We start from the raw sequence: 27,652 nt of genomic DNA on the forward strand, positions 1-27,652 counted from the left end.
GGGCACTTAGAAAGGAAGAAGCGAACAGTAAGAGTCGGCACATGTAGCCATACCTGGTTAATGTCACATTATCGTATGAGTGTCAGGAGAATGTAGACTGGGAAATACATGATATAGCTGAATTTTATTAAAACATATTGATTCCCACCTCTAAAACTATCTCTGGGGATAAGACGGGGGGAAATAGACTAAAATAAAGGTCAAGTATATTGGAATTGTTCGAGTGGTCTTGAGAAAAGAAGGGTCCTAAAAGTAATAAAGATACTTTTAACAGTAAGTAAAAAGATAAATAATATCAAGGGCAAACTATAACAATAAAGGGGGTTTGCAAAGGCAACAAGCCAGACAGACCACACTACAGTGAATCCCACAATCAACGAGCTCTTCCCCAAATGAATATGAAGACATAATTGGCTTTCTGATCATATTATTGGATAATAAGAACTTGAGAAAGAAAGAGCAAATGTACTGGATAACAATGTCCAAAATCCAAAAGCTCATGAAAGTCTACAAAACTAGACCAAAAAAAAATCAAGTTTTAAATTTTCTAGGGAAATTCAAGTTTCACACTTCTAAAAATCCAACATCAGTGGTCCCCAACCTTTTTTGGGCCACGGACCGGTTTAATGTCAGAAAATATTTTCACAGACCGGCCTTTAGTGTGGGACGGATAAATGTATCACGTGACCGAGACAAGCGTCAAGAGTGAGTCTTAGATGGATGTAACAGAGGGAATCTGGTCATTTTTTAAAAATAAAACATCGTTCAGACTTAAATGTAAATAAAACGGAAATAATGTAAGTTATTTATTCTTTCTCTGAGGACCGGTACCAAATGGCCCACGGACTGTACCGGTCTGCAGCCCGGGGGTTGAGGACCACTGTCCAACATTACAGAAACATTAGGACAAAAAAGAAAAAAAATGATTGAGGGCTTTCGGTGGACTGCAAGCTAACGTAAGTGAAGTTGTTGAAAAGATTAATTCTACCATAAAGAATATTACGATCAGAAGAAAGGACTACATATATCTAGTTTAGTGAGTTTCTTTCTGTGTACCCCACTTTAAAAAAACCGTCAACACTATACCTCATACAGAAGAAAGAGACTTGGATAGTACTTCCGGTAAATGCTACCTGAATGCATGTATTTAACTCTGCTCCCTTCCCAAATGCCACTAAAATGACAGTAAAAGGATTTAAAAGATTTGGGAGAAAGGTGACCTAGCTAAATTCTGGGTCAACAGTGGGAAAAGCCAGGAAGCAAACTCTCCCATACCTTAGAAATTAGTGGTCTAAGATATCCCTGGAACTGGAAGTGGTGGGGCTAAAAATGGGAGGATTAGTGAAAAGCTACTTAAGAGCAGTTGCACCCTCTGTGCAGCTGGGCAGCTAACTGCCCCATTTCTACCTAGGGGAGATGTGGGCAGGGCTATACTAGGGAAAACAGAAGTGGAAATTTACATGTTAGTACTGACAGCTGCTCCCACTCCAACCTCTTCCCTTGCTTGGGTTCCAGAACTCTGCAGTCAGACAGACCAGTGCCCTCCAGGAGACTGGGACAGACATCGTTATGAAAATCTGACCAGTCCAAGAGAAAAGACCATGAGATACTGACACTAGGCATTGCCCAACGAAATAGGCCAGCCAGGTCAGCCTGTGTACCCCACCGTCAACAATCTCTTTTTGAAATGAATATAATCCTTTTGAAGAAACCTTTTAGAGCCTTGTACTTAAATAATGAGCAGATAGCTAAGGACCACCAGACATTTAAGGAAACCATTAACAAGAATGCACAGAAGAGGGTAAAGAAGGGATAAATGGTGAGGGAAGGAGACTTGACTTGGGGTGGTGAAGACTATATAATACAATATACAGATGATGTACTGTACAATGATATATCTGAAACATATATAATTTTATTAACCAATGCCACTCCAACAAATGCAGTAAGAAATAAATTTTGAAAAAGAGTGCAGTGACAGAAGAAAATTGCAAGAAACAGATAATGCAGATAGAGAAGTGAACTTAAAATGCACATACACATGCAGAGAGATAAGAACACATGATGCAAAAACGAAAAAAAAAATGGAAAAGGACAAAATAAAATACCCTAGAAAATTAGGAACTCATAGCAGAACTAGAATGCAAAAGAAATACTCAAAGAAAAAACTGGAAGAAATCTGTCAGAATATGGAGTAAAAGACAAGAAGTTGAGAAAAAAAAAAGATAGGAAATTAAGAAGGGAAACAGATGAGAAGGAATCAAATAAATAATTTAGGAAAATTTTTTTCAACTGCAAAACACAAATTTCCAGACTAAAATAACCCAAGGCCCAGCATAATGGATGAAAACAGATTCACAAAAGGCACATCACTAAACTATATCAGCGCATGGGTTACAAGGAAGATCCTAAAATTTCCTGAGAGAATAAAACAAGTTTAATACCAAAAAGAAAAAAAAAAAGAAAAAAAATCAAGAACCAGAAAGGCATCAGATTGCAGCTGCCTCCCTAGAAGCAAGAAGACAAAGGAACAACACATTTTAAATTCTGAGGGAAAATAATTTCCAACCTAGAATTCTACATCCAGCCAAATACGTATTAAATATGTATGAGATAAGAATAAATGCATTCACGGTAGCAAAACAATTACTTCAAGTATCCTTTCTCGGGAGGCTATGAAAGAAGCTATTTTACCAAACCAAGGCAATAAACCAAGAAAGAAAACACCAGGATAGAAACACTGATGAAAGAAATCAAAAGCTTAAATATTCACAGACTGGAAGACTCAATAGTTTTTGAAAATCCCTCCCTAATTGATCTATAGTTTCAGCGCAAGCCAAATCACCCCAGCTGAACTTCTGTAGATACTGGCAAGCTGATTCTATAATATCTAAGGAAAGGCAAAGGAACTGGAAGAGCCAAAATCGTTTTTCAAAAAGAGGGAAAAGGTTAGAGAACTCACATTACCTGATTTCAATATAGATAAAGCTACCACAATCAAGTACCATGTGGTATAAGTGGTAAGACAAATGAGTCAATGAAACAGAATAGGAAGTTCATAAATAGATCTAAATATCCACATATGGTTGATATTTTTTAACGGTACAAAGGCAATTCTTTGGAAAAAGTACAACCTTTCAACAAGGGATAATTAAACACCCATATGCCAAACAAAAAAAAACACAACAACAAGAAAATCCAACCTATACCCCAAACCTTATACAAAAATGACTTCAAAATGGACCATAGACCTATGTGTAAATTGTAAAAAGAAAAAAACTGTAGGGTGGTGTTAAGTTACCTAAGCTGCTTGGTAGGGGAAGTGATCTGAGGCTCTACCTACTGATACAGACTATTGCCAGTTCTGATGTCTCAGCTTTCCTTCTCACCTGTGCTCTCAGCAATCCCAGGGCCTTGGTTTCCTGTGATCTGCATCTGTATTTATGCTTTCCCTAAGGAGTTAGGGGAAGGAGCAGAGATAAGTGCCCGTGTTCAATGCATCTTGTTGACCAGACTCATTAGTCTCACTCCAAAAATACAGATGATCAGACCTCTTAGCTTGAAGGCAGACTAGTTTTCATCTTCTAACCCTACTTCACCATTTCTTCCCTCCATTTCCTCCTTAGTTTTCCTTATACAGATTTGTAAAATAAAGAAGCCACACAGCCACCAAAATTTTTTTTAAATAGTTTTTTATAAAGTACATGAGATCTAGATAATCAGGAATCCAACACAAGAAAGACTAAGGGAATCCCCCATATGATGTGAAGGGAGATCTCAAATTGACAGCTTTGCAACAGGTCAGAAATGGGCCAGGCCAGAATGGAGCTATGGGAGAGATCTCAACAAGAAACTGAAATTGGCCTGACCAGGTGGTGGCGCAGTGGATAGAGCATTGGACTGGGAGGCAGAGGACCCATGTTCAAAACTCTGAGGTCACAGGCTTGAGCAAGGGGTCACTCGGTTTGCTGTAGCCCCCCCCCCCCCCAGTCAAGGCACATAGAGAAAGCAATCAGTGAACAACTAAGGTGCCACAACAAAGAACTGATGCTTCTCATCTCCCTTTCTGTCTGTCTGTCTCTCTGTCTCTGTCACCAATTAAAAAAAAAAAAGAAGAAATTGAAATTGATGTTGCACCAACACACACATACACAATTGAAATTGAAAGCGTATTTAAGGTATCTGAGCTGACCCAAAGAAATTCACACAACTAGGCAAGAATTTAGAGGTCAGTGAGTCACAAGTATACAAAAAAAATAGGTAAACAACAAAATGAGATGACTATTATCTCTACAGCAGCAAAAGATTATGTAGGAATGATGAACTATTACATGACTCAGCTGTGAAGAACATTTCCATAGTCATAAAGACTGAACACTGATCCAAGTAAGATTATGCCATATCCACAGCAGAAGAATAAGGGGGACTGAAGGTATATACAGGTATATACAGGGACAAAGACTAGTGTCAGAAGAGAGCTCAGTCTTCACCTTCCACAGTGGAGGCCAAAATTAATGCTGAAAACTAAAGAATCAGGAGGCAGCATGTTTAGGCATTGATGGGAAAAGCAAAAGGTGCAGTTCAAAGATTTAAAAGAGATGGCCTCGGGGCAGTGAAAAAAGGGGGAGAGACATTTTTTAAAAAGAGAATAGCAATCCTGATAGAAATGGTGTACTATTTAAAAGATATGCATGTACAGCTTTGATAAAACTAAAAATTAAATAAATAAATAAAATCAAAGCAGAAGAAGAAAAAAGGGGGATGTTCAGAATAGTACAGGACCTGGAATCATGACATTTAGAAGTGGCGATATAAACTAAGAGTTTTTAAGTTTAAAACACACACACACAACTTGGCACACATTAAAGGCCGATTTCAGTTGTTCTATATTCAGTCATTCAGTTTTTCTATCTGGCTAATGGGTAGAGAATAATAAGAACCATCAATAAAGTTACATGGACACAGTGCTCAGCCGTGAAAAAAAAAATTCTAATAACTGCCTGAAAATAGAATTAACTGTCTCAGCAAACAGTGAATTCTCTGCTGATGGAGGTATTTAAGCAGAGCATAGACAAATCCACTTAGTGGACGTGATACCTTATTGGTGGGTCGAACAGCAGACTTCTTAAATCCTTGCCAGCTTGGGATTCTGTAAAAGGATTGCATGTAATAATCTCCTGTGAATTAGCACTTTCTAAAGGAGGACTGGAAATACTTGTCAGTAAACAAGCTGAGGCATTTTAGAACATGTGTGCTTCTTCCTTCTACCCACCTCCATCTCCTTCTAGCTTTTGATTTTTCATTCCAAAAGTTTTAAATATATTTACATTTGATTATATATCACCTAAAATATTTTTGGAAGTAAATGAGGTGTAAATACTTAAAGAGTAGAAGAAAAAAATGAATGTGTGAGTGGGAGAAAGCTTAAAGAGAAACAAGAAGATGGTCTGATGTAGTAATGAGAGATGCTTTGAATAATCGCTCTGGACCCTGTGGTTCAGTGACCATAGGACATTAAACAGGTCACAATACCCAGTCAGGTATGAGATTCTGGGAATCACACCAAAACATACCACACTACCTGGCATCAAACTATATGACAAGGCCATAATAATCAAACAGTATGGTACTAGAATAAAAACAGGCATACAGATAATTGGAACAGAATAGAGAGCACAGAAATAAACCCATGACTTTATCGTCAATTAATATTTGACAAAGGAGGCAGAATATACAATGGGATTAAGACAGTTTATTCAATAAATTGTGTTGGGAAAACTAGATAGATTTATGCAAAAAAAATGAAACAAGACACACCTGAATAAACTCAACATGGATTAAAGACTTAAACATAAGTCACAAAACCATAAAAATCCTACAAGAAAACATAGGCAGTAAAATCTCAGACATTTCTTATAGCAATATTTTTGCTGCTATATCTCCTTGGGCAAGAGAAACAAAGGAAAAAATAAACAAATAGGATTACACCAAAATAAAAGGCTTTCGCACAGCAAAAGAAACAAACAAAATGAAAAGGCTACCCACTGACTGGGAGAACATGCATGTCAATAGTATTTCTGATAAGGGGTTCATATCCAAAGTTTAAAAAATGGGCAAAGAATCTAAATAGACACTTCTTCAAAGAGGACATTCAGATGGCATAGACATATAAAATATGCTCAACATCACTAATCATCAGAGAAATGCAAATTAAAACTACAATGAGCTATCACCTGTCAGAAAGGCTATCATCTAAATCAGTGGTAGTCAACCTTTTTATACCTACCGCCCACTTTTGTATCTCTGTTAGTAGTAAAATTTTCTAACGGCCTACCGGTTCCACAGTCATGGTGATTTGTAAAGTAGGGAAGTAACTTTACTTTATAAAATTTATAAAGCAGAGTTACAGCAAGTTAAAACATAATAATAAATTACTTACCAAGTACTTTATGTCGGATTTTCGCTAAGTTTGGCAGAATAAATCTTTATAAAACAACTATAGTTAAATCTATAGTTAAATCTATTTTTTTTTTAGTTAAATCTATTTTTTAATTTATACTTTGGTGGCTTCCCTACCGCCCACCATGAAAGCTGGAACGCCTACTAGTGGGCGGTAGGGGCCAGGCTGACTACCACTGATCTAAATCAACAAGTGCTGGTAAGAATGTGGAGAAAGGGAACCCTCATGCACTGTTAGTAGGAGTGCAGGCTAGTGCAGCCACTGCGAAACACAGTACAGAAGTTCCTCAAAAAATTAAAGCTGGAACTGCCTTTTGGCCCACTGATTCCACTTCTGGCAATACATCTGGAGAAATCTGCAACACTAATTTGAAAAAATATATGCACTGCTATGTTCACTGAAGCGTTATTTACAATAGCCAAGAGTTGGAAACAGCCCAAGTGTGCATTAGTAGATGAGTAGATAAAAAAGCTGTGGTACTCTTACACAATGGAATACTACTCGGTGGCAAAAAAAAAGGGAAGGAACCCTTACCTTTTGCAGCAGCATGGATGGAGCTGGATAGTATTACGCTAAGTGAAATAAGCCAGTCAAAAAAATACAAATACCATATGATGTCACTTATATGTGAAATCTAAGGAACATAAACTAACAAACAAAATAGAAACAGAAGCAGTGAACACATAATACAGTGTACAGTTACTGTGTTGTAAAATTGTGTACCTGAAACCTATATTTTGTTAAGCAGTGTCACCCCCAATAAAGTCAATAAAAGGGGAAAAAAGTAGAAGCAGAAGCACAGATACAAAGAACAGTCTGACAGCCGTCGGAGGGGAGAGGGTTTGGGGAGTGGGGTGAGAAAAAAGATGAAGGAATTGCAAGGGAAAACAAATAGACACAGCAGCGTGGTGATGGCCAGAGAGAAAGAGGGGTGGGGAAGGTGGAGAGGGCAAAGGGGATACACAGGAAAGGTTTCACTCTGGGTGATGGGCCCATGATGCAGTGTGCAGACCATGTTTTGTTGAATTGTACACTTGAAACCTGTATGGTTTTGTGAACCAATGTCACCTCAACAAACTCAATTAAAAAGAGAGAGAGAGGTACCAGAGATTAGTGAATGACAAAAGAATACTTTTGAGTTGTTCAAATTCAAATAAAGTTTCTAGAATTTTGCATTATCAAAGAACGAAAATTACACCTTAGCTTAAATGTTGGTCATTTCAACACAGAAGTAAAAATATGAAACATATTATAAGGTACCTTTTCTAAGGGACTGCCTCAAGAGTCAGTATGACTTGTCTATAGGCTCCTGCAGCTTTGTTATTTTTTTATTCAAGGACAGTATTTGTTCTTTCATTCAGTATAATAAAATACTGTCATGCCTACAGATACAATATATTCATCCTCAAGTTTACTGAACTCTATCCTCACCAATTAAGTATAAAAACACACACCATACCTCAAAAATAATGTCTATGTTCCTTTAGGGCGCTTTTGTATTTTTAGCTCTTAATTTTAAAAATTAGTTTAGCAGCTACCAAGAGATTACCAGTGTTTTATATACTGCAAGTCAGTATAACTTCTGACTACTTACAAAGGAGATTCTGGTGTGCTCTGACCCTCTGTGGCAGCCCCTCCGCTCCTCTGTACTGTCTCCCTTCACAGACTGCAGACAAGGTCTCATTCTTGGTGGAATCTGGTACTTAGCCACCTGAACAGCACACTAGTCCATAAATGTTGAACTGAACCAAAACATATGATGGTGGGCCAGTAGCAGGAAGTGACCCGATAGAGGAGAGACACTCAGATAACTAATCAATGAAGGAAGGAGAATTTATTAAAGCCGGCAGAGCACGTGGGGTTTGTAGCTTCAAAACATGAGCTCCCCTAAGTTGACTTTCTTACAGGTTATATACCTTTACAGTATCTAAGCAATGGGCATGTGATTTCTTTATTTAAGGTTTCCCAGGACTCAAGGAGAGGGGAGGGAAAGTTTCCGTGGGGTCAGCGGGGGGGAAGTTTCCAGATCACTGGCCATAGTTACATACAGACCCTGCTACTCTTGCTTTGTATTGTAACTAGGAGATATAGATAATTTATCACTGGCTGACTCAGTTACCCCTGCTGGCTCCTTTCCCTTGTATTCCTTTCATTTCTTCCGTCTCAGGGCAGAGGGGGCCTGCCCCTCCCTCCTCAGGCCAAGACATTTCTCTTTATTCTATCAACATTCTTTTTCTTTTCAGTGCCTTCCCACCTCTCTCAGAGCTTCCTCACTCCTGCACTGGTCACAAGCAGGGGTCATTTCTGTAGAAGGGCTCTCCACCATTCAGATCAGACTTTGAAAACAGTAGAATCTGTAGGTCCACATACCCTGTTCCCAGAAAGGCACTGAGGCCCAAACAACGTTCACGGTGGTCTTCTGCATGGTGGGCCAATAAAAGACAAGGGAGGGGCGGGGATTTGCTGGAAGGGAAGCCCTCGTTCTTATAAATCTACCAGTGCTGATTACCTAACATATTAGGTGTTGACAAGGCCCAGATGTCTCTAACTTATGATGTGCTCTTTTAATTTTTATTTTTTTTTCCTGGCTGGCTAGTATTAACATCTTTACCAAGATGTCACTGTAATGTAGGAAGACATGCTAGCAAGGTCAGGTTCAAAAGCAGCATAATTAACTTGAAACATTTCAAACAGTGGGTAATTTTAATTTTCAGGTTTACTCCTGTTTCTCTCCACTGACATGTTTTGTTTTAAAAATAGTAATTTTGACAAGCATCCTTACCACCCTAAACTAAAATTGTGATCTCTGAATACCCCATCCCTCCCCGACACATTTATTCAATAAACATTTATGGAGGGTCTGTTATTTGTTTAGCCCATATAACATCATCTCTGTCTTCAATTCTTTCTCCAACAAAAGACAGCATTCAATCAGTAGCAGGTCCCATCTCTGAAGGGCCATTTGGAGAGCTAAGCAATAATACAAGTGTCCCTCGTGTCTCTGCCGCAGCCCCCACCTGGAGGAAAGAAAACCCCAGCACAAGCTGACCCAGCTGGCCTCACAGCAGTTCAGATTCTGAAGTTTCAAACTTGAAGGATTCTTCTATAAACCCCTTGCTCTTCCCTGACTTCCTGGAGATCTCAAACAGCTGACTGAGAAACCATTCACATGAGAAGCTTTTAAATTGTCATAATATACCTAGGTGACTGGAAATGTATTTACATCCTTTTTGCTGATAATTAAAAGAACGTGTTGGTAGTTCTGTCTCGGGTCGCGGAGTGCTTCCTACGGATAGGTTACCGGATCCAACAACATTCTTGTTGCAACTGCACTTACTTTTGTTGTCACTTAAAAGAATGAAATTGAGAAGGAATATTTCAAGCACTGTTTCTCAAAAGGTGTTCTGTAGCAGAATAGTTCAAGATATAATGAAAAAAAGAATTCAGGACAAATTAAGTTCAAGGAAGGCCAGTTAAGCAAAGTTAAATTGGTTTCCTGGAGGTTAAGATAAGGAGCCACGAGTCTTTAATATGCTAATATGCACGGTAACTCTACAAAAGGGGAGAGATGAGGAAGGGAGTGGGAGGTGTTGGGACAGTTTATTGAAGGAGGATGAACTTCTGAAATTTTTCTTGATGACAGACCCTTTCTTAAAGGACCACCTTGGAGGAGCATCCTGGTGCTTGGGGAGCACCTCCTTGGGGAAACACTGATTATGGTATCCTACATAAGAACATCTGTATCCTTACATGGGAAGGCTTGTAGACCACCCACAGAGGACAGAGCCTGGTCAGCAGCAGGTACTGCAAACAATGTTGCTTCCCCCAAGGAGGCTGCCTGCTGTCCGCAGGTCCCTACACCAGAACCGTTTCCACTTGGTCTTGGCTTACTTTCTCAGATCAAACTATAAACTTTTTTTCTTAATCATCAAAACTAGAATTGCATTCAATTTTAAAATGAAGTGTCTTATTAAAAAGTATTATTTCCAAAACTTCATAACTGAAATCCAAAATGTTTTTCTTGATGTAAATGTATGGCTAGTTTCAAAATATATTTAATATGCTAGACTTAAAAGTTGATGTTTTTTACAATTGTTTTTATAGCACTTGATATTTTTAGAACTGTCATGAAAATACAAAATCACATGCAAAAGAGATGTGAAAAAACTTCAAAGCTTAACAAGCAAGGGATAAAACTCTCATAAATAGGCCGAATTTTTCCAGTGCAGTTTAGTTAAAAAAAAAAAAAAAAAGAAAAAGAAAAAGAAAGAAATCCAGCTTTTGACCTGGTGGTGAAAAATCTCTGCCTTCACATTTGATTCTAATCAGCATGCTAACCATTTGTGCTACAGTCAACTTCTCTGTGGCCATTTTCTGTACCCTTTCCTTTCCTAACAGATTTCCAGAGCCTTGTTGGTACTTATTATTAAATAATGTTAGCATCAATTATATTAATCCTTTCAGAGCCCATAGATTTTGAAAGACTGATTAAATATACACATATTTATTCTTTATTCAAAACTGCATTCTCAAGAATCTGGGTTAAAGGGGAAAGGACAAACAGTAGACATACTGGGTAAATGTACTGTCATGATAGACTTGTTTAGACTGAAGTTCTTAGAAGAAAATGCAGAAAGGCCCAGGAGAAAATGCACAGTGGTCAAGGGTCCCCAGACTCTGAAGTTTATAAACACCATTTACATAGACTCTGCTCCAGAATTTCGCACCTTGACTTCTAGTTTGAGGTGCAGTGATTTAAAACCAGCACCCCCCCACACACACACACACACGCACACTCTTAAAAGTAAGAGTAAATAGTACACACAGTCTCTGAATTCAAGTGCCAGAAGTGATAGCCAAGGTACATTAATATGCTACTTGAATGTAGCAGTTCTCAGTACAGCAGAGGGAAGGAAATTGCAATGCAGCAGGAAACGGCCGGGCTTTCCACCACTCTGGCTTTCCACGATGCCGGACTTTGGGCAAGCTATCCAACCTTTCCGAGCCTCTGACTCCTCATCTGCAAAATGGGGTTAACACTGATATCCACCTGAGTCTCCAGAACAAAATGAAATGAAATGAGAACAGACAAGTAAGGAAATGAGTGCAGGGAAAACCCTAGACTGGTCACCACTATTCCTCGCACTCATTTCCCTGCTCTCATATTTCATGCCCTTTCCTCCGCCCTCTCTTTCCTCCTAATCTTTCTAAACCCTGTCCTTAAAAAAGCATCTCCTCTATGCACGTGAGCATTTTCTAAAATCTAGTATTGGGTCTTCAACTGCCTATGGGACATTGCTGCATGAAGGTATTAATGTCAGTATCAACTCAAACTCAGTCTATATAAAACTAAATTCATCTTCTCTTCTCCAGATACTAGTCTCCACCTCAACTCCCATGGCTACCAATTACAGTACCTTTCTCCGAGCATATGGCATTCCAAACCAGTTTTATCCGCCCCCTTCATCCCACATGTCCAGAATCAGTCAGGGGAAGTCTGTCCTATTTCAACCCCATAATGTCTCTTCTGTTTCCCATTTACACTATTTGGTTCCACTTAGTGAACTGCCCAGGTAGCATTCCCCTTATGCCTGCTTTCTCCTAAAACCTCTCCATCCTCTTACTTTCTAAACTTGATCCTCTAAGGCCAGATCAAGGGTCATTTCCAAGAAGCTGACTCTCCAACTGGTCCATACTTCTTGGCCTCCCCATTCCCTGATTTAGCTTGTCCTTATTATTGCTATCTATTTCACCCATAGGACTCCTCTTCCTGACACAATTTAAAAGTTTTGGAAGTCAAAGTCTCTTTTCTAGATCCCAAATACAGGATTTCTTTTGTGGGGGGTATTACTGGATGAGGATCTCCAAGAGGTTTATGTTGATATGGTAATGCCTGATATATTTTCAAGGGTTATACACTTTGGTACAAGCCTATGAGGTAGGTTTTATCACTGTTCCCATTTTATAGCTGAGGAAACTGAGGCACCAAAGGTGAAAGGATTCCACCTATACATATATAACCCAGCTGGTGGCAGAGCTGAGATTAAAAACCTGACAGTCTGGTTCTACAGCCCATACTCCTGCCAGTACAAGATGGTGTTCAATTCTCTGAATTCTAGGAGCCCGTTAGAACAGCAGTAGGGAAAGGACTTCTAAGGACAGCAGAAGGTCAGCTGCCCATTAAGGGAGAATCATTTAGTTGGGGATGATGGCGAAATGAGACACATATAATAGACTAAATTCAATTGAATTTTATTTTAAGAAAAGAAATTTTACACCCGAGACAGTTATGTTTAAAATTAAACTCTTTTGCTATTACGAATCCACAGAGAAAGATTCTTGCACATAGAATAACCATACTTTTGGATTACTAAAGGGTGTCAGCTTTTTTTTTATGGACTTCAATGCATGTTGTCAAACAGTGTTCAGACAGGGTCATTCCAATTTATTCAGAAATCAATAAAGTATACAGTGAGTCAAAACCACATGAGCAATTAATATCACTCTGTTAACTTCCACCCAAGTTAGAGATGTAAAAGGCTGTCTTTGTGCTTTAAATTGGGTTAATTTGATTATCAGCAAGAGTCAACATATTTAAATATTAGTTTATTATTTCCCCATTGGTAAATTAGCTATTTGTTGCAGAGATCCAGTTTTTATACTGTGAGAGCTCTTTATGTAATAGATATTCTAAGTAACGACGTGAATTTTCAGTTTTATTACTGCTTACATGAAAACAAAATTAAATAGGAAGGGGAAAGAAATCATTCTTCTTTCTCTATTCTAGTACCTTCCATTCAGTAATTTATGGCTTCTTAAATGTATCGCATAGAGGTAAGAAGGAAAAAAAAATTAGAAAAAATAAGAAAAAATTGAGTACCAATCACACAAAGATAAATACACACAGAAGTGAAAAATCAGAAAAGAAAAAAAAAGGAAATTGAAGGAATTAGAGGGAAAAGGTTATAGGGACCTCTTCAAGAGTCTCTTGGGGCCCACTGTATTATGGGAATACTAATTAGCTATGTAACCATTATTCCAGCTTTAAATGCTCTTTATCCTGAAGCTATCCTTGCCTCAGAATGGAAGAGGCCGTGGGGGTGGGGAAAACAGAAGGAGCTCAGCAGTGGCTGGAGCAGTACCACTGGGGGAACAGAAAGATAATTGTGCAACTTTCAACTATGAACTGTGACAAGTCCTATAATAGAGCTACCAGAGAAATGTTAGAAAACACTCTAGAAGTGTGATTTACAGGCAGAAGAAAATGGCAAAACCACGCAGTGGATACTACTGGCTGCCTACGGAGTCACCGTCCCTCCCACACACACCGCTGCCTGGCTGACAGGGTCCTGTTTTTGTTCCCATGTTGCCCTGCCCTCCACTTGACCCAAAGGGAAATAAATCCTGGTTACTCTAAAACAAGTAGGGGGTCCTTTGCCTCCCCCTAGCTAGAGATTGTTTAGGGAGGAGTATGCAGACCTCCTTAACACCAATTAATGGAAAACTACTGGGGTCCTTCAGCTCAGCAAAAGACAGGTCGTCAGAAGAACCACATGGATCTTGGGACCGTGAGGGGCGCGAAGGGAGGAAACACAATACCTTCCTGAGAGTGACAAAAAGAGAGCTCAGGGCCTTGTTGACATCACCAAGCCACTGAAGTCACCAACCTGGAAGCCATCCTACCATTCAACATACACGAGGTAATACATTTTCCTTAAGGTTTTAGCTATTTAGATGTAAGGTTGTCTTTTCCCCCTCTTTTCTTTCTTATAGCTGAATTTATCCTAAGTGGTTCATGATAAATAAAAAAAGTCTTCTAAGATTACAGTTCTACCAAAAAAAGAGCAGGCTTTAACACCTTCACTGCTATTGAAATGTCTTGAAGTAAACACCGATTTTCAAAATTTTTCCATCTTTTTGCTATTGTTCTTATTTTACATTATAAAAATGATCCATAAATCAAACACTTTTGTTTAACGGTTAGAATAACTGTCTGGCAACCTTAAAAATGAGAATAAAAATAACTTTCAAGAGTTTCCTTACTAAAGAAATGTCTAGTAGTTGACTGTGAGATGTTGTAAAGAGCAGCTAAAAAGAGTAATACATTATTTTCTTTTTATTTTACTGTTTATTTTATTAATTTATTAATTTTAGAGAGTAGAGAGAAGGGACATAGGGGAGCAGAAAGCATCCACTTGTAGTAACTGCTTCTCGGGTGTGCCTTGACCAGGCAAGGCCAGGGTTTGGAACTGACCACCTCAGCGTTCCTGGTCAACACTTCATCCACTGCGCCACCACAGGTCAGGCACATTATTTTCACCAAAACAAAATGACAGCAGTTTATCAATCAAATATTTGTTAAGTAAATCTTTTTATACACTGATAAGAAATCACAACATCCACCAAGGGGAAAAGAAAAACTAACACCCCCTATTGAGTATATTAAAACTTACTGAAAAATGCAAATCTCTTTCAAATACCACCTCTTAAAAAAAAGTACTAAGTTTGAAACAATGCATCAATTCAAACTTGGAACATTATGCTATGCTATATTCCAAATAAATGAGAAAACAGAAAGTACTAAAAGGGAAGAAATATCACTGTGCCAGAAACTTTAAACATGTTCACAGAGTGAATTCCTACGGTAGAGATAACAATGCCTCTTTAATGAGTGAAGCTCTTTCCCAGCTCAAAGACTTTTTCTTTATAACTCTACACATAAACTCCCATCCATCAGCACCTGCTATAAGAACAGCAGCATTGGCCCTGGCTGGTTGGCTCAGTGGTAGAGCGTTAGCCTGGCGTGTGGAAGTCCTGGGTTCGATTCCCAGCCAGGGCACACAGGAGAAGCGCCCATTTGCTTCTCCACTCCTCCCCCTCTCCTTCCTCTCTGTCTCTCTCTTCCCCTCCCGCAGCCAAGGCTCCACTGGAGCAAAGATGGCCCAGGTGCTGGGGATGGCTCCTTGGCCTCTGCCCCAGGCGCTAGAGTGGCTCTGGTCACAGCAGAGCGACGCCCCGGAGGGGCAGAGCATCGCCCCCTGGTGGGCAGAGCGTCGCCCCCTGGTGGGCGTGCCGGGTGGATCCCGGTTGGGCGCATGCGGGAGTCTGTCTGTCTCTCCCGGTTTCTAGCTTCAGAAAAATACAAAAAAAAAAAAAAGAAGAAGAACAGCAGCATTGTAAATCCAAATGGCCCATTATTGGAGTGGACTGGTCATTTCCCATCCACCTTGACCTGGTAACTAACACCTCCATTAATATTGATACATTTGTTTCATCCATGAAAGGTATCCCTGCAACATACAAACATACAAGCTGTTTAAGACAGCTACTAAAAGTTCTGTTCAGAATCTTCTGAAGGATTTATTTGTCCTTTAAACACATTTTTATAAGATTTTATTTACTGATTTTAGAAAAGCAGGGAGGTGGGAGGGATGGGAAACACCAGCTCGCAGTTGCTTCTCCTATGTGCCTTGACGCAGCAAGCCTGGGTCTCAAACTGGCTACCTCAGCATTCCGGGTTGACACCTATCCACTGTGCCACCACAGGTCTGGCTAAAAAAAAATTCGTATTGTATTTTAAAACATCAGAATTGCTAAGGTAGGAGTTCATCCACATCCACCCATAGATGTTAATTTGTTCAAATACTGCATGAGCACTTATAATATACCAGGTACCAGCTAAGCACTGAGATTAACAGCAATCAACAAAGCAGATGTAGTCCCTGTGTTTTTTATCAGCTGAGTCCAGACCAGGGGTCAGCAAACATTTTCTGTAAAGTAAATAGTTATGCTTGTAAGTCGTAAGGTCTCTTTCACAAATAACTACTCGACTCTGCCTTTGTAGCATAAAAGCAGCTATAGATAATATGTAAATAAATGAGGGTATTTATAGTCCCAATAAAACTTTATTTGTGGACAATGAAATTTAAATTTCATACAATTTTAATGAAATCTATTTTTCATGCAATAATATTGTTCTTTTGATTTCTTTCAACCATTTAAAAGAATAGATACCATTTTTAGCATTTTTAGCTTGCAAGCCATATAAAAACAGGTAGCTGACCAGATTTGGCCCGCGGACTATAGTTTTGCCAACTCCTGGGTTAGACATTAATATTAACTGTGAAATAATTTGTTTCTTGCTTTAAGTACTCAAGGGTAACAAGGCTGAATGTAACAAGGCTGGGACAGTTTAATGAGGAGACATGGCCTGGTTTGAATGATCAAGGAAGCCTTTCCGAAAAAGTAACTTTCAGGCTGACACTTAAAGGATGAGGAGTAGCCAGCCAACGGCAGGGGGGAAAGCAAAGAGCCTTCCAGACAAGTGAACAGTATGTGCAAAACCCCTAAAAGAATTGGCCTAGCGTGCAGGAGTCCTGGGTTCGATTCCCGGCCAGGGTACACAGGAGAAGCGTCCATCTGCTTCTCCACTCCTCCCCCTCTCCTTCCTCTCTGTCTCTCTCTACCCCTCCCGCAGCCAAGGCTCCATTGGAGCAAAGTTGGCCCGGGCGCTGGGGATGGCTCTGTGGCCTCTGCCTCAGGCGCTAGAATGGCTCTGGTTGCAGCAGAGAGACGCCCCGGATGGGCAGAGCATCGCCCCCTGGTGGGCATGCCGGGTGGATCCCAGTCGGGCACATGCGGGAGTCTGTCTGATTGCCTCCCATTTCCAGCTTCAGAAAAATACAAAAAGTGGGGGGGGGGGGGAAGCCCTAAAAGAAGAAATGCAATTGACAAAAGAACGTGTGAGGTTGGAGCACAAAGAGTAAGAAGCAGGGCATGAGATGATGCTGGAGAGACGCAGAGAACAGCACACACAGGGACTTGCTGGCTCGGGTCTGGAATTCTGGTCTTTGTCCTAAGAGCAATCAGAAACCACTAAAGGGTTTCAACTAGCAGAGGAACACAATGAGCTTCATATTTTTTTAAAGATCACTAACACTAAAAGATGGAGAAAAATTAGAAGGTAGCATGAAGGAATAGAGGGAGATCTATATGCGAGGATATGGCCAGACGTGACAGAGGCTTGGACTAGGTGCTGGCAGTGGCGTTTAGAAGGTTAAAGGGGCAAGTTATCATGACTAGCTATGAACTAATGAAAGGCACATTCCTTACCAGTTTCCACACCAGGACACTGGTATCATTCAGTGAACCAGAGATACTGAAAAAGTGTGTGCGTGTGTGTGTTGTTTTAGACATGCCCAGTTTGAGCTGCATACATATATTCCAGTGATAGTGCTAAGGAATTAGTTGGATGTAAGGATCAGAGGCTAGCATAGTGTTTCAATTTACTAATTCAGTAATTCAGTTTGGGAATTTCCAGTATATAGACTTGTAATGGAACCCATAAGAGGAGATGAAAGTACCTAAAGAAAAGGTATAATAAAACAGCAGATTTCAACCTTGGCAGCCCATGAGAATCACCAGGGAAACTGAAAAATTCCAATGCCCAGGCAGTACCCCTGGACGAATGAAATCAGAACCTCTGGGAGTGGGACCCCCAGAATGAGGGTTTTTAAGAGTTCTCAAGTGTTTCCAATGTGCAGCCAATATTGAAAGATAAGAGGATTTAAGACATTAGGCAGGAACAGTCCTACTGAAAGAGCAGGAGTAAGAGACTGCACTAGTTTCCAGTCCCAGCTACCGCATAAGGTGTCTCTCTCTGTCTCAGACTACCTCAGATCTTTAAATTCTAGTTTAACTCGACAGAAAAGCGAGACAGTAGGACTAGCTTTCCTCTTATATCCTCCAGGGTCCCAAAAATGTGAGCCAAAGGTATAAAATTAAAATATTTTATTTTTTTTCTTGATGGGGGGCAATAAAACAGCTATTAACCAATTACCAGTAGTAGAATATATTTTTATAAATAATTATTCTAATCAATAACATCTTTAGTGACAGACTTAACACATTATCAGAGTATTTGATAATATTTGCTAAGCCTGAAAACATTCTAACTGGACAAGTTTTGCTACATTATACTATGTTGCTCCCCAGCTAGTAACTGCAGGAAGGTTAAAATGGTGGCATGAATTTAACGAGAAACTCCTTCATTCAAAATTTCACTGAGTGGACCTTTTCTAAAGATAAATTGAGCTGCAGTTTAAGGTTGGGAAGCACACGTGTAAACACAGAAAGAGCAGCACAGAGCTCCGACTCAGAACACCTGAAAGTCTGGATCACGTAGAGAAGCTCTGTGACTTGAGCTGAGTTTCCCAATCTCCAAGTCTCAATATCCTTGGCTGTAAAATGGAAGTAAAATCAACTTCAGAGTTAGAGTAGAAATTAAAACATGAAAATGGCTCCGAAAAACATTAACACATTTTTATATTATTTCCAGGCAATTTTAACACTAACTTTCATTTACATATTTTGAGGAGTTGATCTCTACTCTCACCACAGTGTTCTGAAGAAGGGGAAAAAAATGTCTTTATACTGTGACATTTTTGTTCCAGTTAAGAGCAAATCTACTTGGCTGGACATAGTTTAATGGAACAACTTAGTCCCTGCTGGTAATTCCCACTACACTGTTCAAATTTCATTTTTATTATCTGACTTCCAATTCCCACAGCAGATAGAAACTACAGTATTATTAAAAAATCTGTTAAGGAACAGTTAACATACTCAAAAGGTAACCAGTATTTGTGAATCACTTGATTGTTTTTTCATTATTCCCAAGGCAAGATATAAAAGCTAGAGAAAGTTAAATGTGTAGCTCGCCATTTGAAGACCATGGGGCAAGACAGCAGACAGGTACAACGTCTCCTAAACTCAGACAGGGGCAGTCTGTTCAATCAGAAAGATTGTCCTCCATTCCTCTCACAGTGTCTACGGTTAGAACTGAAGGACAGAGAACTTCAGAGCACTAGTAAAATCTTCTGGTCTCCAAAGCACTGCTGTGAGAAATAATGATCTAGCCATTAACGACAAAGACTTGGGCAATTTGCTAAGTAATCTTTCAAAAGCCTCCTTCACTCAAACTGGTTTGTCAATGGGAAAGAGCATTTAATAAATCTGAAGATTTACAATTGAACTTTGAAGTTTAACATTATAAGAGTAGAAATTATGTCAGGTTATAATAGAACAAAAGAATTACGAAGGGTTGGGAATAAATTTTAAGAGTCTTAGGGAGGATTAGTGCTAAAAAAAAAAAAAAAAAAACCCGGTCCTGGCCGGTTGGCTCAGGGGTAGAGCGTCGGCCTGGCGTGCAGGAGTCCCAGGTTCGATTCCTGGCCAGGGCACACAGGAGAGGTGCCCATCTGCTTCTCCACCCCTCCCCCTCTCCTTCCTCTCTGTCTCTCTCTTCCCCTCCCGCAGCCCAGGCTCCATTGGAGCAAGGTTGGCCCCGGGCGCTGAGGATGGCTTCGTGGCCTCTGCCTCAGGCGCTAGAATGGCTCTGGTCACAGCAGAGATGCCCCAGATGGGCAGAACATCGCCCCCTGCTGGGCATGCCTGGTGGATCCCGGTCGGGTGCATGCGGGAGTCTGTCTGCCTGCCTTCCCATTTCCAACTTCAGAAAAATACAAAACAAAAAAACCCCCCAAAACTCAAGGAAACTATCTCATTTTAACGTTCCCTTCAAAGAGATTTTTAGTCAAAGGCTATCATGTGTTGGCTTGTTTTGAGCAAGTACTAATATTAGTAAACAATGTGCAGTGCTCACTAAGAAAAAAAAAAACATGAACCATAAGAGTCCTATAAGAGCCCTGACTCATTAGACATGCTTAAGATTCTTAAATGTACATACCCAATACAGCAAATTATTTTGCCAATAATTTGCTCCTTCAGCAAGGAAATACAAGTTAATATAGAATGTGACACTTTCATCTAAATCCTAAAACAGGATAATTATTTTGGTAGCAAATTATGATATCTAGGTACTTCGAAGAAAAATGAAAACAATAGCAGGAGAGACTATAAGAGATGAAACAGTTCGGAAGACCATACACTCTCTCATGAGAATCTACAACAAAGCAAGAGGCTATGAGCGGAAAATAAAGTGTATTTCAAAATCAAATCTCTAACAGCCCTGGCTGGTTGGCTCAGCGGTAGAGCGTCGGCCTAGCGTGCGGAGGACCCGGGTTCGATTCCCGGCCGGGGCACACAGGAGAAGCGCCCATTTGCTTCTCCACCCCTCCGCCGCGCTTTCCTCTCTGTCTCTCTCTTCCCCTCCCGCAGCCAAGGCTCCATTGGAGCAAAAATGGCCCGGGCGCTGGGGATGGCTCTGTGGCCTCTGCCTCAGGCGCTAGAGTGGCTCTGGTCGCAACATGGCGACGCCCAGGATGGGCAGAGCATCGCCCCCTGGTGGGCAGAGCAGCGCCCCTGGTGGGCGTGCCGGGTGGATCCCGGTCGGGCGCATGCGGGAGTCTGTCAGACTGTCTCTCCCTGTTTCCAGCTTCAGAAAAATTAAAAAAAAAAAAAAAAAAAAAAAAAAAAAAATCAAATCTCTAACAGAAAAAGAACACAGACTGTATTTACATTGATAAAGCCTGCCAGGGCTTTAACACTGCTGACAATACCACTGAGAAAAGCTAAAGTGAAATGCAGATTACCCCAAAGCAGTATTTTCATGTGCCTTGCAGGTTATCATGAGAGTTTGCAGACAAGCTCTTTTAAGATGTTATAGCCACTGTTCCAACTGAAATACAAGCATTGAGTAAAGGACCCAAGAGAAAAGGGAAAACCTGCTCAATTTTGCAGACTGACACTACCACTGACAAAACAGGAAGGAATGTGAGAACCTGAACTTAAACAGTTCAACCTTGAGCGTAAAAGAGGGTGCTTGGTGGAATCAGTCAACCAGCCTGTGAAAGTGAAGCAACACGGATCAGGGCTGGATTCCCATTCAATGTTACTCAGCAGCCAGATGTTCAAATCTGTGTATAAGTGACTATTGCTGAGCAATTGTTACTTACAAGGTATAGAGGGCACTGCAGTGGATACAAAGATGGGGAAAACAAAAGTAGTTCCTGTACTCAAGATGCTTACAATCCAACAGAAGAGAATAAACATTTTCTGCCTGAAAATATAACTGAGGCTTCTATGTGAGGTTCAAAGTGGTATAGAGGTTCTTGAATGGAGAGTTCATCTTGCATTCCCATTTTGTTTCAACACAACACATATAGATACACTATTATTCTTAAGCTGGAAAATATCAGCAGACTGGTAACGATGACAAAATCTCAAATAAGGAAAAAAAATATGATAAGTTCTTCGGCACAAAACCTGCTCCTCAATGCTCCACTGAACACTACAAGTCCCTAAAGCTGAACTTAAAAGGCATGTGACAGCTGCTGATTGGTTATCAGGATTCAGAAGGGAAAAAACGCACCCCTTGGGGTGCATGACATGTATCTCATCTGTAGAACATGGCACAAAAAGAAATAGTGGCTCCCAAGAAGAGGAAAAAGCAACGAAAATGTATGTAATAGCATTCTGGAAAGTATGACAGGGACTTAGACAAATGCCAAGGCTCACTCACTACTTGAGATTACAACAGAGTTTTGGTGCAGAATCCGTCCCTCCCAAATTTAATTGTTCAGGCACTGAACAAGCCATTCATAAACTATCAGTACTTTCCTGTCTTAAAGGTATTCTTTCCACCATCAAAAGAGGCTGTAAAGTTACCCAGTTCTTAAAATAAAGGCAATAGAAAAGATGCCTTTTTTGGTGAAAATGACATTTAAGTAAATAGCAGACGAATAACATCCAACTTGATTCCCCCTCCACTCCAAAATCCCCAACCAATTAAAAGGTATTGTGTAATTATATACCTTTAGTTGTTAATGTGAAAACCTTGTTCCATAGACCTTGTCATAACACTGTCACATAATAGTTTTTCTTTGCTATTCTAGCTAATTAGGAAGGTTTAACTAAATCAATCAACCTATGATCCTAGTAGGAAAAATAATAATAATAAACCACAGGTAAGCAAACACTCAGGAAAAAAAATGCAGGACAAATAGGATACTTGATAAAACATGAATGTCCACCATTCATTTGCAATTCTAGACATTTTCTAACAGATCTCAGATTTTCAGAACAAGTATGCAGGTTATTTAAAACTGAGTTATATATAGTCATTTAGCAGCAGCAAAAACACTTCTGGCATTATCCCAGATGCTAGATATCTGGAGGAATTTTTCCCCCCCAAAACTAGAATTTTTCTTCACCAAGAACCAGCCAGCCTTTATTTCTAAAGACAAGAGCCCCAAAACAAACAAATCAAAGACCACAGTGAAATTCTGCGCTAATGAAACTGTGAGATTCCATCCCAGGCATTGTCAGAGCCTATTTTTCATACACCAGCACCAGACACTTTAATGCAGTATTCCTGATTGCTTTTTATCGTATTTGTAAATACACTCACTAATCCACTAAATTAGGTAATTTACAAACAGGTCCTCTCAGTTATTAGTGGCCAGCAGTCAAGTCCTATTACATTTGATCCTTATACAGTTGTCTAAACATTTCCATCTAGGTTAAGGGCTCAGATCCGCAAGAGAGAGGGAGGTTAGCGAAATTTGGATGGGGGCAGGGTAGAAGCTAGGAGAAATCTCTGCATCTCAGCCCTGGGCGACAACATTCAGCCAGTGCCCACCGAAAAACTAAATTCGGCACCTCTTCCTCCTGTTACACTGGCAACAAAGAGGGAGTTTCCGTAACGCTCCCGTCACCCACCAGGTGCCCAATCTCCTTCCCAGCCCAGTCCCGGCGCTCCCGCAGGGGCCTGGGTGTAAAAAGAGGCCGCGGTGCTCGGGGTCAAGGCACAACGGGGGGATGGGGTGTGAGGCGAGCGGGTGGGAACCGGGAAGTGGGCCGTGGAAGGGCTCCCGGGCCCGCTTAAACACCCGAACCCGTTCGGGGGGCGGTGGGCAAGGGAAGAGGGGCATCTAATAGAGGAGAAACTGGAACGAGGTGGGAAAGGGGTGAAGAGCCCATGCTGGGTGTACTCCTGCTGGGAGCTCAGAAAATAGTCGGTGGAGAGGGAGCGGGGGACTCCACCGAGCTGGGAAGAGACGGCCAAGGCCCGCAAGACGAGGGAAGGGGGTGCCACCTGGGGCGGAGAGGAGGCGCCCGTGCTGCCTCTACCTGCAGGCGGGCGGGACGCTCAGGTGTGACAGGGAGGTGGAGGCCAAGTCGGGCAGGAAGGGCAATGAGCGGAGGGCGCACTGGGGGTCGCGCAGGGGCGCCCGCGGGTCGGCAGCCGCGGAGACAGTGCGGGGCACCTGCGGGACAGGCGGGGGCGGGGGGCTCTGGAGTGCGGGCGGGATGCAGGGAGGAACGCGGACAGCGAGAGGCTTCGGGAGGCGGGCGCCCGCGGTGCGGCGCGGTGCGGTGCGGCGCGGGGGAGGCATCCGGGCGGGCGGCCGGGAGGCGGGAGCCCCTCACCTGCGCGGCGGAGGAGGCGGAGCTGCAGCAGCCCATGGCGGGGCCGGAGGAGCCCGGAGGCGGCGCCGGGCGCGCAGCTACGCCCCGGAGCCCCTCGGCATGCGAGCCGGCGGGCGCCCGGGGAGGGCGCGGCCTGGCCCCGCACGGCTCGGTGGCGGCGGCGGCGGCTCGGACGGCGGCGGACACTCAGGAGGCGGCGCGGCTCGGGGCGGGCATCGGCCACATCCCACGGCGGCGGCGGCGGCGGCGGCGGCGGCTGCGCGGCTCCTGCTCCGCTCCTGCTACTGCAGCTGCTTCCCAGCGGAAAGGGGCGGGCGGCGGCGGCGGCGGCGCCTCCCCTTGTCCCCCGCCTCCCGCCTCCCGCGCCCAGTCCTCTCCCGCTCCCTCTCCCGGGCCGCCGCCTCCTCAGCGCCGCGCGCGTCTCCCATCAGACTCCCCGCCCCCAGTGCAGCGCCGCGCGGGCGGCCGAGCGGCGGCGGCCAAAACGAGGCCGGGCCCTTTGACGCGCGTCAGAGCCTGCGCGATGCCGAGCCCATTTAGCGGTGGCACCGAGGCAGAGCGCTGCCTCGGGTCGAGAGGGCTCCCGGGGCTGAGACACCCGAGGGCTGGGCAGGCTCGCAGAATAAATGTGGCCGGGTTGCTTCCGGACCCGGGAGACGTGGGCAAGGTAGGAGTTGCTCGCTGTTCCCACTGGAAGTGCAATCCGAAGTCCCCAGTGGCTTCTTACTATTCCGACGGCTGCTTTTTATCCAGAGGAAAGCGTGCACAATAAACCTCTGGAGAAGGGGTGCTAGGAGACAAGGAGAAACAAGCATCTGTTGCTACTGACCCCATTTTGCTGATATGGAAACTGAGACTTGAAGATGACCAAGAGTCTCATGAAATGCACCCAAGGTCAAAATTGTTCTAAAGACAGTTCTCAAGGTCTCTCAACTCAAAGCCATATTAGACCTGAACTAACCTTTCTTATACAGAGGTTAATCCACAATAATCGGGTATTAATTCATTCTTATTTTTAAAATTTACTGAAGACATACGAAATTACCGTGACTTGAAAGCACTGGGAATGAAGAAGTGAACAAAGAAGTTTCTGCTCTCTTACAAGTCCGTTGTTAATGTACGGTGGTAACAAGTTAGAGTGGGCATGGTCAGTACCTTCAAGGAATTTGCGGTGCCAAAAGAGTCCTTAGGAAATAGTGTGAGATCAGAACGGGGGGGAAAAAACAAAACTAAAGATTATCATTAATACTAAGACAACCACAGTATCAGGCACTGTGTTTCATCCTATCAAATAATGTCTCAAAGACAGAATCAGTTTAAAAATATATATATATTTTTTTATTTACAAAGATTCAAGGGAGTGAGACTCTAGAAGGCCTGATCAAATAAAAGTGAGTTTTAGGATTACCCAAACTCTAAGGGTTGGGGGGGGGGGGGATAGCACAGAAGTAAGTTGACTTTAATGTGTTTTGGAAAGGGAATCTAAGCAAATAAACATGGGTACCGGGAGACAGCCAAAGAGAAGGCCATAGAATTCCTCGCTGGTGTGTTCCAGTATCATTTCCTAGGTGTGACGATGAATCACTTTTGAAACTTCATTCTCCTCCTCTGTGAAACAGATAATAGGGATGACCTCAAAAGGCTATCAAGATTAAATAATATCAGCAGGCACTCAACAAGTCCTGCTTGAGACCATTAATTCTTCCTCTGCATTCTCCCTCTGTACTCTTTCAATTTGATCAGAAGGTCCATCATACTGCTGGGGTGATGAGTCCTAACTATGTTACCAGTCATTAAATAGAAGTGAAAAAATAAAACTTGAATAGCTCTGGTCCCAGTTCTCCACAATTAGATTGCAAACTCCCTGAGAACAAGGGAAAACATTTTCCCCCAGCTGTCTCATGTGTTTGTTAAATTATTCAATGTAGCCAAGAATGAAAAAAACCTTCCCTGGAGATTTTCTCTCAAAGCCTCAAAGTACATCTTGTTTTTAACTGAAGGAGGAGGCTGAAAGTAAAATTACAGTCTTAAACAAGAAGCCATCTGTCTTCCTTCTTTATAATCAAGGAAAGGGGAGTTGTTTCTCTAAGCAGAGTCAATATGGGAGCATTTCTCTCAGATTATAAAAATCTTTTTGGCTAGTGTAGTTATTCCTTGTAGTAGCTAGTACTTATTTTGTAATTAAAACTGCAGAAGTAGATAAATATGGGACAAACTGTAGTTCTTAAGGAAAAAAAAATGTATTTTCACTTTTTTAAAAGCCTCTTTCCAAGACATGGATGCTGGGTGAAGGTAGTTGAACGGGATGGCATTCCTTTGTGCTTAACTGATCTAAACTCCAGCTTTCCATTTAAGGGTTAATGGAACCACCAGGTTCTAAGGTTCTGCAAGGTGCTTTGTAAATATACTAATTACGTATGTATGCACCATATATGCATGTGAATGCGATGTTTTAAAATTTACCGCATCATTAGCATGAGAGAAACTAACACTCCTGAATTTATATTCTGTACCTTCTAAGAACAAGTCTCTTTCCCATCCCCCTCACACCCAAAGAAGCCTCATAAAAGGAGTGATTTAGAGGTGGCCAAATTACTGGTCCTTTTCATTCGTTCTCATAAACAAGCACACACAGCATTCATTGAAATTAAACTATGGCAAATTCAGAAATGTCAAAAGTGATTATTTTTCCCTAGCCAGTGATCAGGGTACTGATCTCATCACCAAGAAGGGCTTAGGTTTGTTTTTCTTTTGAGAAAAAGAGACTTTTTTAAAAATAAAAACTTATGTAAGAACAGCATCTGCACTAACCAGGATAAAATTATAAGGTCTATCAATCTTGGTGCTGCATGGTAAAAGCAGATCACCAGCTGAGCCAGCCAGAAATGCTTCCCAATAGTCTAATATTGTATAATTGGCCATGTGAATTCCAGGATTTCTAGCTTCGGACGGAGGGCTTGGTACTGGTCACTCACAGTGGGGTGGGGGTGGGGGGACACTGCCCTAATGGTCTTTTCCACGATAGTCTTAAAGCCTGACTCATTGTTCCCATGATTTCAGGTTTTTGCATAACAGAAATATAAATGCATCTATATACATGTATGTCTATAACTGCTCAGAATAGTCCTCTAATTTTAAAAGGGGGGGCGGGGCACTTGGTGTTTCAGCTGTGTTATTTACATTTTAGCACATACTGTGCTCACAGCTGCATCCCAAAAGAGCACATTTGCCTCCGCAGAGCCCCAGCTTCCAGATCTGTCTCACAACTTCCACCTTGAAGCATTCACATATCACCCCTGGGAAATGCTCCAAAAGCGAAAACTAATTGTAACCAAGGGCTGTAACTGTTCATTCATTTCCAGAGAAGCAAGAACAGGTCTCTATTCCAGAAGATGGAACTGTATCTCAGCCTCCCAGCTAAGCCCTGAAGTTAGAAAGCCCCTGAAAAGAGCTGCCCTGAACTCAGGCATGTAATAGAACAAGACAACAGTGTTCCCAGCAAGACTCTGGCGAGAATCATAAATCCTTAGCTCTGCAACTTTGTTTCTGCCCACACTTGTAAGTTGATATTCCTCCAGTGTTAATTAATAACTCTGGCTTTTATTTATGGTTTCACTTGGATTTTTGTTGCAAGATCAGAAAACTCGTAAGTTCTCTAAAAATGCTTGCTGTGAACTTGTGTTAAAGAGGTATAGCGTACCCCTATTACTTTTCTGAATGACCTTTTTTGTCTGTAGTTATTCAATTTTTTTTATTGACTCTTATGACCTAAGTGTGTTTGATAAAGTATCACGTATGCGAACA

The 27,652-nt window shown here is 41.7% G+C and overlaps 1 protein-coding gene across 3 annotated transcripts in view; it reads right to left on the reverse strand.

Annotated features, from left to right (window-relative positions):
• SLC44A1 (solute carrier family 44 member 1) overlaps nucleotides 1-24,158 on the reverse strand; it is a 196,056-nt gene extending 171,898 nt beyond the window's left edge. Inside the window, exon 1 of one of the 3 annotated variants that reach the window (XM_066367521.1) lies at nucleotides 23,849-24,155. In XM_066367521.1, coding sequence (XP_066223618.1) covers nucleotides 23,849-23,884 — 36 coding nt within the window. In that variant the 5' untranslated portion in view covers nucleotides 23,885-24,155. Of the gene's footprint in view, nucleotides 1-23,848 lie in introns of all 3 variants that reach the window. The other 2 variants (XM_066367520.1, XM_066367519.1) reach the window with 2 other exon arrangements.
• Between the last annotated feature and the right edge of the window lie 3,494 nt (nucleotides 24,159-27,652).

This window comes from Saccopteryx leptura, chromosome 2, assembly GCF_036850995.1.
Source record: "Saccopteryx leptura isolate mSacLep1 chromosome 2, mSacLep1_pri_phased_curated, whole genome shotgun sequence".
In the NCBI taxonomy this organism is placed as follows: Eukaryota; Metazoa; Chordata; class Mammalia; order Chiroptera; family Emballonuridae; genus Saccopteryx; species Saccopteryx leptura.